The sequence below is a fragment of the Coregonus clupeaformis genome, unplaced genomic scaffold (assembly GCF_020615455.1).
Source record: "Coregonus clupeaformis isolate EN_2021a unplaced genomic scaffold, ASM2061545v1 scaf0511, whole genome shotgun sequence".
NCBI classification, from domain to species: Eukaryota; Metazoa; Chordata; class Actinopteri; order Salmoniformes; family Salmonidae; genus Coregonus; species Coregonus clupeaformis.
In genome coordinates this window covers 133,280-154,447 of record NW_025533966.1, presented here as the reverse complement: position 1 = coordinate 154,447, position 21,168 = coordinate 133,280, and the positions used below count along the sequence as shown (strand labels likewise).

Sequence of the window (21,168 nt, the reverse complement as noted above, 5' to 3'; positions counted from 1 at the left end):
GTGTGTGCGTGTGCGTGGGTGCAGGGCCTGCAGTTATTTCATTTACAGTATAAGAGATGTTGGACAGCTAGATTGATAGCAAAAGACTGAGATATACATACAATTTTTTATTTAAATACTAGAATGGACATGAGCCTTCTTACGATGGATAAAGGTCAGTCCTTTAGAATGGTGGAATAAAGGGTTATTTCAAACGCTAGTTTATATATCCCAACATATTTTTTTGTTGCTTTTAGTTGTCATCGCGTCCAAATATGAGGCTTGATGTTATTATTAAGCCAAGTAAATAAAGATAAGAGAATCACCCTAGCGGGCATTTGTCCTTGGTCATTCGGAAAGTATTCAGACCCCTCGACTTTTTCCACATTTTGTTACGTTACAGCTTTATTCTAAAATTGATTAAATATTTATTTCCCCTCATCAATCTACACACAATATCCCATAATGACAAAGCAAAAACAGGTTTTTATGAATTTGTGCATATGTATAAAAATTAATAAATATGAAATATCAAATTTACATAAATATTCAGACAGTACTTTGTTGAAGCACCTTTGGCAGCGATTACAGCCTCGAGTCTTCTTGGGTATGACGCTACAAGCTTGGCACACCTGTATTTGGGGAGTTTCTCCCATTCTTCTGGGCAGATCCTCTCAAGCTCTGTCAGGTTGGATGAGGAGCGTCACTGCACAGCTATTTTCAGGTCTCTCCAGAGATGTTTGATCGGGTTCAAGTCCGGGCTCTGGCTGGTCCCGAAGCCACTCCTGTGTTGTCTTGGCTGTGTGCTTAGGGTCGTTGTCCTGTTGGAAGGTACACCTTCACCCCAGTCTGATGTCCTGAGCGCTCTGGAGCAGGTTTTCATCAAGGATCTCTCTGTACTTTGCTCCGTTCATCTTCCCCTCGATCCTGACTAATCTCCCAGTCCCTGCCGCTGAAAAACATCCCCACAGCATGATGCTGCCACCATCATGCTTCACCGTAGGGATGGTGCCAGGTTTCCTCCAGATGTGACACTTGGCATTCAGGCCAAAGACTTCAATCTTGGTTTCATTAGACCAGGGAATCTTGTTTCTCATGGTCTAAGAGTCCCTTTAGGTTTGGCAAACTCCAATTGGGGCTTTTATTGAGGAATGGCTTCCATCTGGACACTCTACCATAAAGGTCTGATTGGTGGAGTGCTGCAGAGGTGGTTGTCCTTCTGGAAGGTTCTCCCATCTCCACAGAGGAACTCTGGTGCTTTTCGGAGGCCCTTCTCCCCGATTGCACAGTTTGGCCGGGCGGCCAGCTCTTAGGAAGAGTCTTGGTAGTTCCAAACTTCTTCCATTTAAAAATGGTAGAGGCCACTGTGTTCTTGGGGACCTTCAATGCTGCAGAAATGTTTTGGTACCCTTCCCCAGATCTGTCCCTCGACAAAATCCTGACTCATAGCTCAATGGACAATTCCTTTGACCTCATGGCTTGGTTTTTGCTCTGACATGCACTGTCAACTGTGGGACCTTATATAGACAGGTGTGTGCCTTTCCAAATCATGTCCAATCAATTGAATGTACCACAGGTGTACTCCAATCCAGTTGTAGAAACATCTCAAGGATGATCAATGGAAGCAGGATGCACCTGAGCTCAATTCCGAGTCTCATAGCAAAGGGTCTGAATACTTATGTAAATAAGGTATTTCTGTTGTGTTTTTTATTGTAAATTTGCAAAAAATTCATCATTATGGGGTATTGTTTGTAGATTGATGAGGAAAAAAAAGTATTTAATCAATTTCAGATTAAGGCTGTAAAGTAACAAAATGTGGAAATGCACTCTAGGTGCAGAATCTATATTTCATAGAGCTAACGTCATCCTTTTATGGAGATGGAATTTTACAGAAGCGGTGTAGGTATTCCACCGAGCAACAGCAACTATACTGAACAAAAATATAAATGTGACATGCAACAATTTCAAATATTTGATAGAGTTACAGTTCATATAAGGAAATCAGTCAATTGAAATAAATTCATTAGGCCCTAATCTATGGATTTCACATGACTGGGAATACAGTTAACAGATACCTTTAAAAAAAGGTAGGGGCGTGGAACAGAAAACCAGTCAGTATCTGGTGTGACCACCATTTGCCTCAAGCAGTGTGACACATCTCCCTTCGCATGGAGTTGATCAGGCTGTTGATGTTGTGGAATGTTGTCCCACTCCTGTTCAATGGCTGTGCGAAGTTGCTGGATGTTAGCGGGAACTGGAACATACTGTTGTACATGTCGATCCAGAGCATCCCAAACATGCTCAATGGGTGACATGTCCGAGTGTGCATGCCATGGAAGAACTGAGACATTTTCAGCTTCCAGGAATTGTGTACATGGGGCCGTGCATTATCATGCTAAAACATGAGGTGATGGCTACAGATGAATGGCACGACAATGGGCTTCAGGATCTCATCACAGTGTCTTAAATACAATTGTGTTCGTTGTCCATAAACCCACTGCCACTATGGGGCACTCTGTTCTAACGTTGACATCAGCAAACCGCTAGCCCACAACACACCATACACGCTGTCTGCCATCTGCCCATTACAGTTTAAAGAGCACACTTCTCCAGCGTGCCAGTGGCATTCGAAGGTGAACATTTGCCCACTGAAGTCAGTTACTGACGCCAAACTGCAGTCAGGTCAAGACCCTGGTGAGGACGACGAGCAAGCAGATGAGCTTCCCTGAGACGGTTTCTGAAAGTTTGTGCAGAAATTCTTCAGTTGTGCAAACCCACAGTTTCATCAGCTGTCCGGGTGGCTGGTCTCAGATGTATGTGAAGAAGCCAGATGTGGAGGTCCTGGGCTGGCATGCTTACATGTGGTCTGCAGTAGTGAGGCTGGTTGTACGTACTGCTACATTCTCTAAAACAATGTTGGAGGCTGCTTATGGTAGAGAATTTAACATTCAATTATCTGGCAACAGCTCAATAAATGGCCATAAATGGCCACTCTCCCCTCAAAACATGAGACATCTGTGGCATTGTATTGTGTGACAACTGCACATTTTAGAGTGGCCTTTTATTGCCCCCAGCACAAGGTGCACCTTTATATTGATCATGCTGTTTAATCAGCTTCTTGATATGCCACACCTGTCAGGTGGATGGATTATCTTGGCAAAGGAGAAATGCTCACTTACAGGGATGTAAAGAAATTTGTGCACAAAATTTGAGATTAATACGTTTTTTGTGAATATGGAACATTTCTGGGATCTTTTATTTCAGCTCATGAAACATGGGACCAACACTTGTTACGTTTATATTTTTGTTCAGTATAATTCACATGTGAATGTGAACCTAACGCAATCTTGACCGAATGGCGATGGCTGAGGCGGAGCCTAACTCCTGCACCTTAATCCCCCTTAACTCTTAACACCTCCACCTCTCTGCTCACCAGCCTATCGTTTACAAGGATACCAGAGGGAGTCGACACCACATTACTTAAACAAACACTAGCTGCCATCTCTCCAGGGTGGAGGCCCATGAGTCTTGCATCTCTCCCCTTCTTAAAGGGTGGGTAAATGGGGGAGAGAGGGGCAGAGGGGTGGGGCTGTGGTGCTATGGCTGCACTTAGCAGGTTGTATGTTGTATACTGTACCATCCCCGCTTCGAGTGTTCTCCCCCATTCGTGTTGACAGGGAGATTTATCAGGATTCTGAGATTGTGTGTGTGTGTTTACAGGCTAGGGACAGACCCCCTGTCACTAACCCCCTGGACCCACGCTCCCAGCCCACTCTTCAACAAGTAAACGTCTGGTAGAAGGCCTTTTAATAGAACAGAGTGTTTCCGTTTGGGGTGACATAACTCAACGTCACCCTCTCCTCCCCCCTACCTCTCTCCCTCCTGCTTTCTTTCCTCACTTCCTGCCTCATCCCTCCATCCCCGAGACTCTGAATCCTGCTTTAGCCCACCACCTTGGCTGGCAGGAAGTCCATTAATTGTTCCAGAGATCGAGGGAGAGGAGGTGTGCAATTTATCTGCCCCCCTTGCAGGGCTAGGGACTGGAGGCCGGGTGGGGTGGAGGAGGCAGGGTGTTAAGGCTGGCTGACAAGGGGAAAAGAGAGACAGATCCTGGGTTACTTGGCTGGGCACTGCCCCCCTGTGTGGAGAGGCTCCATTGAGCTTCCATAAAACGTAATGGGTGCTGATTTAATCAGGAGTGCTGTAGGGATGGGCATTTGACATTTTTATCTGTTTGAGTACTCACATATTTTTTTTTCGAGTACTCGAATAAAAAAATTATATATATATATTTTTAAACACAAGGCCCGCACTGGAATAAAATATGTGAGCGTTTATCTATATGCCAACAGATCGCAACAATGCCTAATTTATCATAACCATTACAGATAACAAATCCTAATTGCTAAATTGCCCCACAAATATTCAGTCAATAAAAAAGCAAGTGCCATTTAAGATTAATTTATTGAAACCGTAATATCAACTGGTTATATTATATAGTAGAACGCAATCTTCAACAAGGCAGTAACCTCAGCAGTGGCGCTTGTATAGAAGACTATGGCTGTGCAATGGCATAGCCTTGTTTTGTTAATTTAGCAGACAAGACGCTTTTATTTCACGAGCCCTTATAACAGTCAAGACACACCTATTTTATAGTTTTTTTTAAAACATGATGTAATAACAGAATAAAATGTAACTTAATATTTTTGTGCATCTCGTGCCTAGAACAGTTAATCTCAAAGAGTGATCATTTGAAACGGGGCTCAATTTGGCGAGTTGAAATACAATTTGCTCAGGGTTACAAACCAAAATCGGTCTTCTTCTCCATATACAGATGTTCAATTTCGTTTCAATTTTTTTTAATTGTTTTTTTTATGATGAACAATTCCACATTGAACACTGTAAAGTGATGAATTACAGCAACGACATCTGTTTGGTGAGTAGCCATATGCTTAATGATTCTGATGAAAATACGCTTTTTGTCTTTATCAAACTAATGTTTTTTTTTGCATATTTTCAGTGTGGAACCTGTCTATGTTTAGGGGGAGGTTATAGCTTAGGCTAACCAATTCTAAATGGCACTACACTTACCAAAGTAGCTTAAGCGGAAACTGCAGCTCGTTGTTGGAACACATTTCTTCCTACTTCAATCAACCAGTCCATTTTGAATTTGTGATAAACTGTCGTGATTTGGCAATGAATGTAGCTTTTGTATCCCATCAATTAGATACACTTTTATAGTCATTCATTTACATAGGCCCAACAGGAGCTTGTGTGTGCACTCAGAACGAGTGTGTGGAGGAAGCGGTTGGAACGCAATTGAGCGAATGAGACACAGAGAGGAAAGGGAATTTAGGGAGAAAAACAGTGTGATGCTTGGCTTGGTTTCTTTTTTGTTGAGCGCCGCAAATGCACATGTACAGATGGAACACTAGAGTCTAAGCAAATGGACGTTGTCTTCAAGACAAAACTTCACTTGGCCGTTCTGGCAGCCACAAAGAACATTCCATCAAATAGTTTTACAGTATTTGAAAAAAATGGATCTCTGCTTAAAGATCAAGCTTTGACGTCCGTTCTAGTACTCAAGCGATTAGTCATTCCCATCCCTAGAGTGCTGGTCCTCCCTCTTATTCTTAATGCTTAAAAGGCATAGCTGATCCTAGATCAGCATTGCTACCCTGAGATGCTTTGTGAATATGTGCCTGCACACATTAGTTGCTTAAGCTTGATCACAATAAGAGTTCCAATGAGTTATCACCTTCCATGCTTAGGTTTTGAAAGCAGTGATGCAAAAGCATGCTCTTATGCGTTCAGTACTGTACTGAGTAGGCTACTGTGGTAATGATATAGCGTACGTGAGAATACCCACAATGTAGATTCCCAACTGCATGCAGGGAAGGGATCCTTCATCAAATTAGAATTGAGGTGATTATCAGAGCCTGAGTAAAAGGACAAAATCAATAGTTATCCATCTGTCTCTCTCTCTACCTCCCACCCACACACACTCGCTTCTTTAAATAATTGTAGTTATTCGTTTTGGCCGGACATGGCGTGTTGGCCCAGGTCCAGCTCGCAGTGTTTTGGGGTCGCAGAGAGAGAGAAACAGAGAGACAGAGAGAGAGAAACAGAGAGACAGAGAGAGAGAAACTGAGAGACAGAGAGAGAGAAACAGAGAGGCAGAGAGAGAGAAACAGAGAGGCAGAGAGAGAGAAACAGAGAGGCAGAGAGAGAGAAACAGAGAGACAGATAGAGAGAGAAACAGAGAGGCAGAGAGAGAGAGAAAGAGAGACAGAGAGAGAGAAACAGAGAGGCAGAGAGAGAGAAACAGAGAGGCAGAGAGAGAGAAACAGAGAGGCAGAGAGAGAGAAACAGAGAGGCAGAGAGAGAGAAACAGAGAGGCAGAGAGAGAGAAACAGAGAGACAGAGAGAGAGAAACCGAGAGGCAGAGAGAGAGAAAGAGAGACAGAGAGAGACAGAGAGACAGAGAGACAGAGAGAGACAGAGAGACAGAGGCAGAAACAGACAGGACATACAGGGCCAGCCGAGCGGAGGGCCAGCATTTGGAAAGACCTCTGGCCAACAGCTTCAGATGGGTCAACTGCAGTGCCCATAGAAAGTCTACACCCCCTTTAACTTTTTTTTCGCATTTTGTTGCGTTACAAAGTGGGATTGAAATAGATTTTAATTTAAATGTTTTGTCATTGATCAAAGTGAAAATAAAAATCTACAAATGTGTACAAATTAATAAATGTTTTATAACTAAAATGTAGTCGTTGCATACACTAAGTATTCACCCCCTTTGTTTAAGCAATCCTACATTAGTTTAGAAGTAACATTTGGCTTAACAAATCACATAATGGGGCGGTTTCCCGGACATAGTTTAATTTAAATCTGGACTGACTAGGCTAATTCTACTTAAATTGTTCTAGAAAATTGCTTTCTGAGACGTTGCTTAACTTCAGATTAATTAGTTCTAGACCAGGGAGTCCCAGACCAAGACTAAGGAGTCCCAGACCAGATTAACTGGTTAGTAAGGACAAAGCAGTTAATCTTTGTGAAGCCTAATTATACTGAACAAAAATATAAATGCAACATGCAACAATTTCATTGATTTTACTGAGTTACAGTTCATATGAGGAAATCAATCAACTGAAATAAATTCATTAGGCCTTAATGTATGGATTTCACATCACTGGGAATGCAGATATGCATCTGTTGGTCACAGATACCTTAAAAAAATGGGCCTCACAATGGGCCTCAGGATCTCGTCATTGTATTTTTGTGCATTCAAAATGCCATCGATAAAATGCAATTGTGTTCGTTGTCCGTAGTTTATGCCTTCCCATACCATAATCCCACCACCACCATGGGGCACTCTGTTCTACAACGTTGACATCAGCAAACCGCTTGTTGACACGACGCCATACCACATGGTCTACGGTTGGACGATACTGCCAAATTCTCTAAAACAACGTTGGAGGCAGCTTATGGTAGAGAAATTAACATTACATTCTCTGGCAACAGCTCTGGTGGACATTCCTGCAGTCAGCATGCCAATTTCATGCTCCCTCAAAACTTGAGACATCTGTGGCATTGTGTTGTGTGACAGAACTGCACATTTTAGAGTGGCCTTTTATTGTCCCCAGCACAAGGTGCACCTATGTAATGATAATGCTTTTTTGATATGTCACAGCTGTCAGGTGGATGGATTGTCTTGGCATAGGAGAAATGCACACTAACAGGGATGTAAACAAATTTGCGCAGAACATTTGAGAGAAATAACCTTTTTGTGCATATGGAACATTTCTGGGATCTTTTATTTCAGCTCATGAAACATGGGACCAACACTTTACACGTTGTGTTTATATTTTACTGAGGATGCTTCAAAAAACAGGGATGGGACACTAATACATAAGCATTGTGGGGAATTGGAGCAAGTCACCTAAACCAACATTTCAGTGACTGAAAAAACCATCTTGAAGAGAATTGTGTCAAACCACCCAATTATCGACAGCAAACAGCATGATTCATCAACAGAAAACAAGAAAAATAATGCCTGGATACCATTTGTAATGAATTCAACTCAAATGAAAAAGTTAACAAAAGGACACTACAACAACTTCAGGTAAGATACTGTATTTATTGTTGGCCCACTTTTACAAATCAGAGTCACTTTGAAATGTTTGTTTTCTTCTGTAACACAACACAGTGGAGCCTAAATGTATTTGTGTGACAGAAATGTAACACACACAATATCATACATAATTACTAATATTATTTATATTTTGTCTTGTCTTTCTAAGGTCCTGTGGAAAAACATAAAAATCTACTTAAAGAAGACAAATACTGTTGCTCGTAGGGAGCGTTTCAAGACTGGTGGTGGACCCCCAGTAAGACCAGAGACAGATGAGCTGGGGGACTTGTTGACCGGGATCATTAATAGCCAGCAACCCCTGGAAGGTATCCCCGATGATGACCATTTGAACAGTTCAGATGGTAGGACACATTCATTTGGTAGGACACATTCATTCAACATGTGCCATCCCCGGACTGCAGGAAACATGTAATGTTGTAATTTATCTCTTGAACTCCCATAATAAAAAGGATGTAATGAACTCAACTCTTGAAGAAATAATGTTCTCTAATGTAGTAATGTAATCATTTTCTAGAGGCAGATGGTCACCATAGCTTGGAGGGGGATAAAACAGGATGAAGGTCAGCCTGCTACATCTGCAGCAGCCAGGAGGGAAGATTGTGTCACTAACCCAGGCCGGAGGACAAAGACAAAGAGGCTGAGCATGCATGAGAAACTTCCATGAAATGTCATATGCGCAAACTAATGCATTTAAAAGAAGAGCGTGATATGAAGATGCAAATCCTTTTTTTTTTAAAGCAGACGCTCTTATCCAGAGCGACTTACAGGAGCAATTAGGGTTAAGTGCCTTGCTCAAGGGCACATCGACAGATTTTTCACCTAGTGGGCTCGGGGATTAGAACCAGCAACCTTTCGCGTACTGGCACAACACTCTTAACCACTAAGCTACCTGCCACCCCATGTTGATTAGGCTATAAAGGAGGAGGAGAGAAACATGAAGCAGCAGCAGTACCAATGTTCTTATCAAACCAGCAGCAGTTCGGAGTCCCAATATTTCAATTTGTGAATTAAAAACATTTTTGTTACCAATCCATGGCTAATGTTTGCTTTAATCACTTGAGCTGTCTTTGTTGTGAGAAGTACTGTGTAGCAAAAGCATCTTTGCAGGCTTGTCCATTTCTGTCATTGTCTGCCTCAACCATGGGAACATCTGGGTCATCCTCATCTTCAATGTGAGGATCTGGGCAGCCATGTTGTTTGAGTTAATTGTGAAGCACTGCTGTTGCAATTATGACAATGCAGCATCTTGATTGAAAGCGCAATGTGTTTCCGAGACACTGGAAACTACTCTTCCATACACCAAACATGCTCTCCACTACACCTCTGGTGCGGATATGAGCTTGGTTGTACCGTTGCTGCTCAGGTCCTATTGCATGAAGATAGGGGGTGAACAATACGTATGATTCCACTTGAGTCATGAGTTGCACCTTCCCAATGTGCAACGATGTTGGAGAACTGCAAATTGGGAGTGCACACACTTTGTACATTTATTGAGAACCAGTTTTTACGATTCCTGTACTCCTCAGCATCTGCAGTAGAGGGACACTTGATGGGAATTTGACATCCATCTATACAGCCAATGACACTGTGGGAAGTTCCCATATTCATAGAACTCTACCTTGTAGTTGGCTTGGGCAGCAGCATCAGGAACTTGATGTAATTGTCTTTCAGTTCACATATAGCATTGCAGACTTTGTGGACTGTTCTGCATACAGTCGGTTCACTTACACCAGACAAATCTCCTGTTTCACGATGGAAGGTTCCAGATGCCAAAAACCTCAAGGTGATCAGTACTTGTAGGGAAGGAGTTATGGGCCTTCTCCTAAGAGAGTCAGATGAAAGCCTTGGCAAACAAGCTGCATTTTCTTTGTACATACGGAAACGGCCACGGAAATTGATTTAATCAAAATCAGTGGGTTGCTCCTGTCTATAGCCGTCCTTGGTGGTGCTCTTTGATCATCATTTGAAATAGTCCAGGTAATCCATTTTCCTCCATTGCCAAGGTCAACCTGGGGTCGTCCTTCTGAACTGAGCTGCAGGACAGTAGGGAAACTGCTTAGGGATGTCACCATGAGGCCATTGGTGATTTCAAAACATCTACAGAGTTTAATGGCTGTGATAGGAGAAAACTGAGGATGGATCAACAACATTGTAGTGACTCCACAATAATGACCTAAATGACAGAGTGAAAACAAGAATACAAATATACAGAATATCAAATATTCCAAAACATGCATATGTATGTAACAAGGCACTAAAGTAATACAAAATAATTATAATAAAACACAGCATAGGAATACACCTTTTGGCCTAAATGCAACACCTTATGTTTGGGGCAAATCCAACGCAACACCTCACTGAGTAACTGCCTCCTTATTTTCAAGCATAGTGGTGGCTGCAATATATGTGTGCAAAGCTCTTACTTATCCAATAAGATTCACAGCTGTAATCACTGCCAAAGGTGTTTCTAACATGTATTGACTCAGGGGGGTGAATACTTACTGTATCTAATCAAGGTATTACTGTTAGATTAATCTTTTTTTTTGTTTTACTGATTTGTCTTCCACTTTGACATTACAGAGTATTCTGTGTAGATCGTTGACAAAAAATGACCATTAAATCTATTTAAATGCCACTTTGTAACAATTAAATGTTAAGAAATCCAAGATGGGTGTAGACATTCTATAGGTACTGTATATGGTTTAACTGGAGGTATAGTACAGAGATATGATATAGAGATGTGGTTTAGCTATAGGGATGGTTCAGAGATATGGTTTGTTTATGTACAAAGGTACAGTACTCTCTGTGCCAATATGAAACAAGGAGAGGCTTTTAGTTTGTTGGAACATTGTTTACACACTGTAGCTTCTTTTAAGCAGTGTTGTTCTTGTAATACACAATCACACACACACACACACACACACACACACACACACACAAACACACATACACACTCACTCACACAAAGGAGTGCAATCCATCAAGTTACTCATAGCTGTCACTAGTAAAGGGAGACACAGGGCCTTGAGCAAGGATCTTCTAACACAGATTTGATTTACCTCAATTTGCCTCAAAAAGTGACATGTGAGCAAAAGGAGCGTTGATACGCCTTGGCACTACCAGCCGCCAACAGGCATCTGTCTTTTTAGCTCAGTTTCAATGTATTCCCATAGTGTTGCCAACCTAATTCATTTAGGGCAACGTTAGTTTACAGAGAATTTGGCAGTTATGACAATGAAACGTTGTAAAGTAAACACAGTGAGGTAGAGAATGTGATGTGTGTGACATGCGTACGGTGAGACTCCAGTGCAGTGTGTGTGTCGCCTCATGTCTGAGTGTGTGAAACTCCCAACATAGTGGACTGACTCTGTCATCAATTGGTCTGGGGTTTTTCTTTATTGTAAGCTGGGAAAATCGGGTAGTGAGAGAGAAAATAAAAGGGTTCTTCCCTTCCTCCTCCCCGCTAGTGGAGATATTGGGAATACACAGCAGGAGGAATGAGAGAGAGTAGGCCTACCTCTAGATGTTGGAGAGAGAGAGAGAGAGAGAGAGAGAGAGAGAGAGAGAGAGAGAGAGAGAGAGAGAGAGAGAGATATAATTAATGAATGTCTGGTTGTAGGCATGATAGAGAGACATAGAGGGTACTTCTGAAAGTAGGCACGAGAGAGAGTACCTTTAGCTGTAGGAAAGAGAGAGATATTACCTCTAAGAGAGACTACCTTTAGTTGTAGGAGAGAAAGAGCAAGAGAACGTACCATCAGAAAGGCCATCTGGCATCCTAATTATACAATGAAGTGCCTTTTTGCACCAATAAGCCGGGCTAATGATTTAGGCACACTCAGGTTCTCCGGTAATGAACCTCAAGGCATTCTGAGTATTTCACCACTAATGACTGAGAATCTTTATATACACGACACTGCTGCCTTACAGGGGCCCGTTTAGGCTAATCCATTTGGTTCTGATAAAAGGAAGTCCATTGTATAAGGCCTAGGCAATATGGGTGCCACTCTTTCGCCAATTAATTAACAGTTCTCCATGTACCTTTCTGACATTTCTGGGTAATTATATTTTGTAATAAAGCCATTGGATTAATTTAGGACAGTCTCTCACCCTGCCACCATCTTAACAGTAGTGCTGTCAGCACAGTAGAACAGAAGAAAGCTGGTCGACCTGTTCTTTCGATTCCCCAATGTCTCTCTCTCTTATTCTTTTTCTCGTTTTTTTTCTTTCTCTGTCTTTCTCAGAAAAATATGCCCTTGAGATATTCCAGTGGAAAATGCACATTATAGTCCTTACACTCTTAGAAACAAGGGTACCAAAAGGGTTTTTCGGCTGTCCCTATAGTAGAATGCTTTTTGGTTCTAGGTACAAGCATTTTTTTGTTCCACGTGGAACCCTTTTAGGTTCCATGTAGAGCCCTCTGTGGAAAGGGTTCTACATGGAACCCAAAATGGTTTTACTTGGAACCGAAAGGGACCTGTAACCAAAAAGGGTTCTTCAAAGGGTTCTCTAATGAGGACAGCCAAATAACTCTTTTAGGTTATTGATAGCACCTTTCATTCTAAGAGTGTCTGAATAATTCAAATATCAGCTATTTTTCGGAAATGAAAGAGAGACGAAGAGAGAGGGAGAGAGAGAGGGAAGGAGGAAAGGGTGGTAGAGGAGTGGAGGGGGTGGGGCACTCAACAGGATTAATTTAGTACAGTCTCTCACCCTGCCACCATCTTAACAGTAGTGCTGTCAGCACAGTAGAACAGAAGAAAGCTGGTCAACCTGTTCTTTCTATTCCCTCTTTCATTCTTTTTCTCAGTTTCTCCCTCTTTCTCAGAAAAATATGCCCTTGAGATAGACCAGTGGAAAACTCACATTATAGTCCATATGTGATCTGAATAATTCAAATATTTTTCGGAAATGATAGAGTGACGAAGAGAGAGGAAGAGAGGGATGGAGGGGGTGGGGCACTCACCAGGTCTCAACGCAGGGGAAGAACAAACACCAATCTAACAGATGAGCAAGCCTAAACCTCAGTACATATTTTGCCCCGACATTGCCTTACCTAGCCAAGCATTAAATCCCCTGCCGCCGGTACAGATAGCTACAGACATGAGTTAAGGCTGTGGCGGAGACAGCCTCCTTCAGGAATCACTATCTGCACACATTATAAGAGTCTAACCAGTGTGAGCGTTAGTGGGGAAATCGTGTTGGGTTTCAGGTGAAAGCTAACAGACCATCGCTAATAGTAATAACAAGGGTACTTGGATCGTGAGAGAAAGAATATGATTAAATGCCTGTAGTAGGCAGTCTCGAATACCTTTTGAAGAATCTAATGAACATGTAAAAGGGCAAAAACTGTGTATTTTGTCATTCGAGTTACCAAAAACACAGTCAAATGACTAGCCAACCCTAATGAAGTACTGATATTTGTCTGCCATTCATTTTCTATTATTTATTAAAATAACCAGAATGGTGTAGATGCCGTTACTAGAATAAAAGTTGCTAAAAAGTGGCTTAGTCTTTGTGTCTTCTCTCTTGCTATAGGTGGCTAACCTGGCCTGCTCCATCTCCAACAACGAGGAGGGGGTGAAGCTGGTCCGCATGGCTGCCACCCAGATTGACAGCCTCTGCCCACAGGTAAGCAGCACCTCACTGTACTGTATGTCCTGGATCCTGTTCAGTAGAGAGAAAAAACGTTTTGAAACAGAGTGAAACAGGGGACGGTAACTACCTGAACTCTTTTCCTGAACCAATTGTTGTTTTCCATTGCAAAATGTGATTGTGACACTACGCCCTACTGAACATGGCATATTGTAATGAATGGCATATTAACATGACCCTGGTAATAATACCACCCATTGGAGGTATCCGGTTGAGCTCTTTTACATGTATTTTACAGTTTTTTAAACACACTGTATTATTTGGTTGCCATGCCATAGGGAAGAAAGTGCATTTGGAAGTGCCATTGAAAAGAGAGTAAGTATATATTATTAAATATCTCTGAATCACTATACTCTAAAACCAACTTTTTAACAATGATCAATGAAAACCCACACAGTAATGGGACATGGTGAGCAAGACGGAGTAGTAAAACTTTAGTACGAATGTGAATCAGTGGAATGGATCAACTTTGCCGATGGGCAACTTTGTATGGGCGCAGGCAGCGTTCTTCATCTTATTACTGTGTGGGTCTGTGTGGGCAACAAGAAAGAGAGAGGGAACACACAAACAGAGAGAGAGAAAGAGAGAGAGAGAGAGAGAGAGAGAGAGAGAGAGAGAGAGAGAGAGAGAGAGAGAGAGAGCAGAGGGAGAGAGAGAGAGAGGGGGAGAGAGAGAGAGAGACAGGGAGGGAGGGAGGGAGGGAGGGAGGGAGGGAGGGAGGGATGACAGAGAGAGAGAGAAAAGAGCCGTTAAATTCTACAACCACCTAAAAGGAAGCGATTCCCAAACCTTCCATAACAAAGCCATCACCTACATAGAGATGAACCTGGAGAAGAGTCCCCTAAGCGAGCTGGTCCTGGGGCTCTGTTCACAAACACAAACAGACCCCACAGAGCCCCAGGACAGCAACACAAATAGACCCAACCAAATCATGAGAAAACAAAAAGATAATTACTTGACACATGGAAAGAATTTACAAAAAAACAGAGCAAACTAGAATGCTATTTGGCCCTAAACAGAGAGTACACAGTGGCAGAATACCTGACCACTGTGACTGACCCAAAATTAAGGAAATCTTTGACTATGTGCAGACTCAGTGAGCATAGGCTTGCTATTCAAGAAAGGCCGCCGTAGGCAGACCTGGCTCTCAAGAGAAGACAGGCTATGTGCACACTGCCCACAAAATGAGGTGGAAACTGAGTAACACTACCTAACTTCCTGCCAAATGTATGACCATATTAGAGACACATACTTCCCTCAGAATACACAGACCCACAAACAATTCGAAAACAAATCCAATATCTATTGGATGAAATACCACAGTGTAAAATCACAGCAGCAAGTTTTGTGACCTGTTGCCACAAAAAAAGTGCAACCAGTGAAGAACAAACACCATTGTAAATACAACCTATATTTATGTTTATTTATTTTCCTTTTTGTACTTTAACTATTTGCACATCATTATAACACTATATATACATAATATGACATTTGAAATATCTTTATTCTTTTGGAACTTTTGTGAGTGTAATGTTTACTGTAACATTTTTATTGTTTATTTCACTTTTGTTTATTATCTATTTCACTTGCTTTGGCAATGTAAACATATGTTTCCCATCCCAATAAAGCCCTTAAATAGAAATTGAATTGAAATTGAAATTGAATTGAGAGAGAGAGAGAGAGAGAGAGAGAGAGAGAGAGAGAGAGAGAGAGAGAGAGAAGAGAGAGAGAGAGAGAGAGAGAGAGAGAGAGAGAGAGAGAGAGAGAGAGAGAGAGAGAGAGAGAGAAAAAAGATAGAGGAGAGAAAGAGGGAGCACAGAGAGAAAGAGAAGGAGAGGAAGGCCTCCCGGAGCGGCCTTCCTCTGGATGTCTGACAAAGGAGTAGGTGTCAATCGATACGTTGTTTCCAAGGTTAAGGTTCGGGGCAACGGCTCAACATTGAAAAAGCGCAGAGAAAGGAGGGAAGATAAATTACACAAAGAAAGAAAAAAGGAGGGTGGGGGCAAAATAGATGGTTGTTTTGACATTTTGAAAAAGCCCTGTCGAAGGCCAAGAAAAAAAGCCCTGTCGAAGGCCAAGAAAAAATTCCCTTTTAAAAAAATAATAAATAACGTGATGCTAGCAAGAGCAGTGTGCGTGTTTGTCTTTTCTTTTAAGTAATCACATTATTCCCATGCACACGCAATAAGATGACTCAGATGTTTGAGTGCTTTTTTGAATTTTGTGTTTTGACAGCAGGTCGGTTTGACAGGGGGGTTAAAGACAAAAGAGAATGGGGAATAGAACAAAAATGGAGGGTTATGTAAGTTGTGTGTGTGTTTAGCGTGAGCGACCCCGGTGTATTAGATGACTGTCTTTACTTGATTCCAGGCATCATTAGTGCCTATTAAACCCTGATCCCTGATCAGACTCTTTAGCGGAATCTCTTTTAGGCTAATTGAGCTAAAAGTAGAAACTGTAAAGGCAAAGAGTAATTAAAGGGTTCATTCACTTATTCGCATTGTTTTCTCATTTGTGTTTTTTCCTGATTTTATTGAAAGGTATAAACAGAAATTAAATGGTAGAAAGATACATATAACATAGTGAGAAGGCCGGTGAGCCCAGGATTCAATCACACACAGGCAGGGATTGCCAGACTTAAAAAATATATAGGTTTTACCTTATTTTCCAAGCTTTAACAAGCGAATGGACTTAAAAAAAAAAAAACCTGGATGAATCGACAGCACCATATGTAAGTAGAAAATAACATAAAACTTTTGTTAAAAAATGTGAACTTTCACTTTAAGAAGGCAGTGGGGGAAATGGTGGTTGTCTCAGCTCGCTACCTTAAGATAAATAAACTGATTAATTTAGTCAGTCATACATGCCTACAGTAGTAATGGCACCCTGCCTATTGCTTTACCACTCGTTGTTGAATTAATATGAATATATTAACTGGATTATTATCCATGTAATGGACACATGCAGGGCTGGAACATTGTCTATCTGTTAGATCATTAGTTCTCATTCCTGGGAATAACAATGTTTTTTCTCCTATGAAGACATCCAGCTTTCCAAACTATCCTACTGTTCAATCTGCTGGAAATGTATCCAGCGAACCACCTCCCTTAAAGGGATAGTTCACCCATTACAAAATGACATACACAAAAACAAAGCATGGATTGCTGTCTTACCTTGTCTGTAGACTATAGACTGCTTAATTGGTAATTACATTATTGTCATTTTCAATTTGGGTGAATTATCCCTTTAATGTTCTTAAGAAAACTCACTGCAGAAAGGGAACTAGACTGTGCTATAACCTACTGTACTTCTGACGTGGTCCTCTGTAGCTCAACTGGTAGAGCACGGCGCTTGTAACGCCAAGGTAGTGGGTTCGATCCCCGGGACCACCCATACACAAAAATGTATGCACGCATGACTGTAAGTCGCTTTGGATAAAAGCGTCTGCTAAATGGCATATTATTATTATTATTACACCCTCTACTCTATCTAGGGGCTGTACCAAGGCTCATGCAAGGCTTCTTACTTACTTAATTACTCTAATGTATATAGCAAGGGAGTTAATTGTTGAAGTACAGTCCTGGTCATGGCCTCAAGCTAGTTATGCAGAGTTTCCTTAGCAGCCACTTCAGTATTTTAGTCTAGGTCAGGGGTTTGAAGTCTTGGAGAGCTACAGGGTTATAATCCAGCCCAGCAATAACATATCTGATTCCACTTAACATGGTCTTCAGTCTGGAAAGGAGAACGATTATATGATTATCTTCATTAGATGTGTTAGTACTGGGCTAGAATAAAACCCTGCACGGCCTGTACTGTAAGTACTCCGGGACTGGATTTGGAGATCCCCTTGACTTAGGTGGTCCTACACACACACACACCTTTTCTCTCAACCTTCACTCTCTACCCCCCAGGTGATCAATGCGGCCCTCACTCTGGCTGCTCGGCCCCAGAGCAAGGTTGCCCAGGACAACATGGATGTGTTCAAGGACCAATGGGAGAAGCAGGTGCGCATCCTCACCGAGGCCGTCGACGACATCACCTCCGTGGATGACTTCCTGTCCGTGTCAGGTATGGAATCGGGAAAGATTAGAAAATGTTGTATACTGTTAAAATGAAGTGTTTTCTAACACTTAAACTAGTGGCAACTGAGCTGCCACCAACCAGAGGAGGCTGGTTGGAGGAGCTATAGGAGGACGGGCAGATTGTAATGGCTGGAATGGAATTAATGGAACGGTATCAAACATATGGAAACCGCATGTTTGACTCCGTTCCATTAATTCCATTCCAGCCATTACAATGAGCTGTCCTCCTATAGCTCCTCCCACCAGCCTCCACTGCCACCAACATATATTATAGTCTCTCGGAGTATAACTGTTTATTGTATAACAGTTCTTAACACCTGGGGCCGTATGTATCAAATGTCTCAAATGTCTCTCCTCTGAGACGCTTGATACATACGGCCTCAGATAAAGTAGACTCTGTGTGTTTGTACAGTGTACAGTATAGGTAAGTACGGTGTTTTTACACCGAAAGACGCATTTATCCTACATAGTTTCTGCTCCCATTCAGAGAAAGGAGAAAGCTTTCTTGTAGATGCCTATATGGCTTCTAATGATGATGACTGTGATATCATTTAATACAGATTCCCATGATAATTAAGTGATTTAGTCATTAGGACATACAACGGTAGAACACAATATTCTCAGCTTTTACGGGATCTAAGCTTTATAGGCCATAATGGGTAAGTGGCTATTGATGCAGGTCCAGGACAAAAACATGCTTTCTAAAGGAAATTAATTATTGTTTAGGGTTCATCCCAAATGGCACCCAATTCCCTATATACAGTAGTGCACTATTTTTTACCATTAGAGAGAGAGAGAGATAGAGAGAGAGAGAGAGAGAGAGAGAGAGAGAGAGAGAGAGAGAGAGAGAGAGAGAGAGAGAGAGAGAGAGAGAGAGAGACAGAGAGAGAGACAGAGAGACAGAGAGAGAGAGAGAGAGAGAGAGAGAGACGAGAGAGAGAGAGAGAGAGAGAGAGCAGAGAGAGAGAGAGAGAGAGAGAGAGAGACAGAGAGAGAGAGAGAGAGAGAGAGACAGAGAGAGAGACAGAGAGAGAGAGAGAGAGAGAGAGAGAGAGAGAGACAGAGAGAGAGAGAGAGAGAGAGAGCAGAGAGAGAGACAGAGAGAGACAGAGAGAGAGAATAGAGTGCCATTTGGGATGCATGCTTAGACCTTTCATCTGAACAACACCATCATGGCGGTCGCCCTTGATGGGGTCACCCACTCACTGTGTTACTGTGATGGAGCTTGTTAATAATTCTACTGTAGTCTGGGTAACAGAGAGGCGACAAATACAGGTTCATGGTTCAAAATGAATCGCTTTCAAAAGAGGAGAACACAGACACACGCGAGCATGCACACATACACACACACGTGAGCACATAGGCACATTCACACACACACACACACACGTGTAAGTACACACACACACGTGAGCGTACACGTTCACACATACACAGTACAGGTCACCTTTATGATAGCAGTGTTTCCCAAACTCAGTCCTCGGGACCCCACGGGGTGCACGTTTTGGTAGAGTCTTTTGAAAGACTACCACCTCATTCTGCAACTGTCTTTATTGTAGTCCACAATGACCCTTGTCAATTACATTTTACATTTTAGTCATTTAGCAGACGCTCTTATCCAGAGCGACTTACAGGAGCAATTAGGGTTAAGTGCTTTGCTCAAGGGCACATCGACAGATTTTTCACCTAGTCGGCTCGGGGATTAGAACCAGAGACCTTTCGGTTACTGGCACAACGCTCTTAACCACTAAGCTACCTGCCGAAAGGGTTAAAATGATTGTGCAATGAGCTTTAGGGATATCTGGGCTTTCTCTTTTTTATCAAACAGCAGTTGACCCTCAAGTTACTAAGCTATCCCATGAAGCATGTTTGTGCCTAATGAACACCATATTGACACCCCCCACCCCCCCGACCCACACCCCCGCCTCTCGCTCTCTCTCCAACTCTCTCTTGCTTTCCTTGTCCCTTTCTCCTCTCTCTTTCTCTCTCTCTCCCGCTCTCTCTCTATCTCTCCCTCCCTCTCATTCTCTCTCTCTCTCTCTCCCTTTATCTTAACCCCACAGAAAACCACATTCTGGAGGACGTGAACAAGTGCGTGATCGCCCTGCAGGAGGGCGACGTGGACACCCTGGACCGCACGGCGGGCGCCATCAGGGGTCGGGCGGCCCGCGTCGTCCACATCATCAACGCGGAGATGGAGAACTACGAGCCTGGCGTTTACACCGAGCGCGTCCTGGAGTCTATCAAGCTGCTGTCTGAGACCGGTGAGTTGGTAGTAGTGCACCCACACACACACACACACACACATACACACACATACACACACATACACCAGTGGTGGTTCACCAGAGGAGGAAGGGGAGGACCATCCTCCTCAGTGAATTTCATAAAAATAAAAATAGTTTAACATTGAAAAGGTTATCCTTTTTAGGTAAAACTATACTAAATATATGTCACCAAGTAATTGATTAAAACACACTGTTTTGCAATGAAGGTCTACAGTAGCCTCAACAGCACTCTGTAGGGTAGCACCATGGTGTAGCCGTAGCACAGCTAGCTTCCGTCCTCCTCTTGGTACATTGACTTCAATACAAAATCTAGGAGGCTCTTGGTTCTCATCCCCTTCCATAGACTTTTCCGGAGGATGTCCTCCAACCTATGAGAGCTCTTGCAGCATGAACTGACATGTTGTCCACCCAATCAAAGGATCAGAGAATGAATCTAGTACTGAAAGTATAAGCTACAGCTAGCTAGCACTGCAGTGTATAAAATGTGGTGAGTAGTTTGACTCAAAGAGAGAGAAAGACAATAGTTGAATGGTTTTCAGCAAATGAAGGAGAAGCAAGAGAGAGCGAGAGAGATTTCGTCATTTCTTTTCACATTCAGTTTCACTTACTTAGTTAGCAAATGCAGCTGGCTAGTTTAGTTACTCAACACCCGGCTCAAACAGAGGGATGCTATGTTAGCTAGCTGGCTATGACTATCCAACACAACACTAGAACTCTTCCAAGCTTTTGGTTTTATTAATGTATTACCACTGGGGCCCGCTGGTGTAACTGCTTACTACTGACTAACATTACTGCATGGTTTACTGCAGGTTTACTAACGCATTAGTTCTATTAGCTATGTTGACTAGGACGTTTCTTTAGCTAATATGGGGACAACGATATAGGCCGTGTGTAGCAGTTATGACATGGTTTGGCTTGGAAAGGTTTTTTCGCCTGGTCACATACAGCTGATGTGTTGTTCATTGAAGTCCACAAATGAAGGGAAAAGGTGAGAGGAAGAGAGTGCGTA

At 42.4% G+C, this 21,168-nt stretch overlaps 1 protein-coding gene across 1 annotated transcript in view; it reads left to right on the top strand.

The window, feature by feature from the left end:
* Window positions 1-21,168, top strand: part of LOC121562910 (catenin alpha-2) — a 150,673-nt gene that overhangs the window by 85,833 nt on the left and 43,672 nt on the right. The window contains 3 exon segments of the mRNA XM_045215777.1: window positions 13,673-13,765; window positions 17,701-17,857; window positions 19,935-20,135. Of these exon segments, the coding sequence (XP_045071712.1) occupies window positions 13,673-13,765; window positions 17,701-17,857; window positions 19,935-20,135 (451 nt within the window).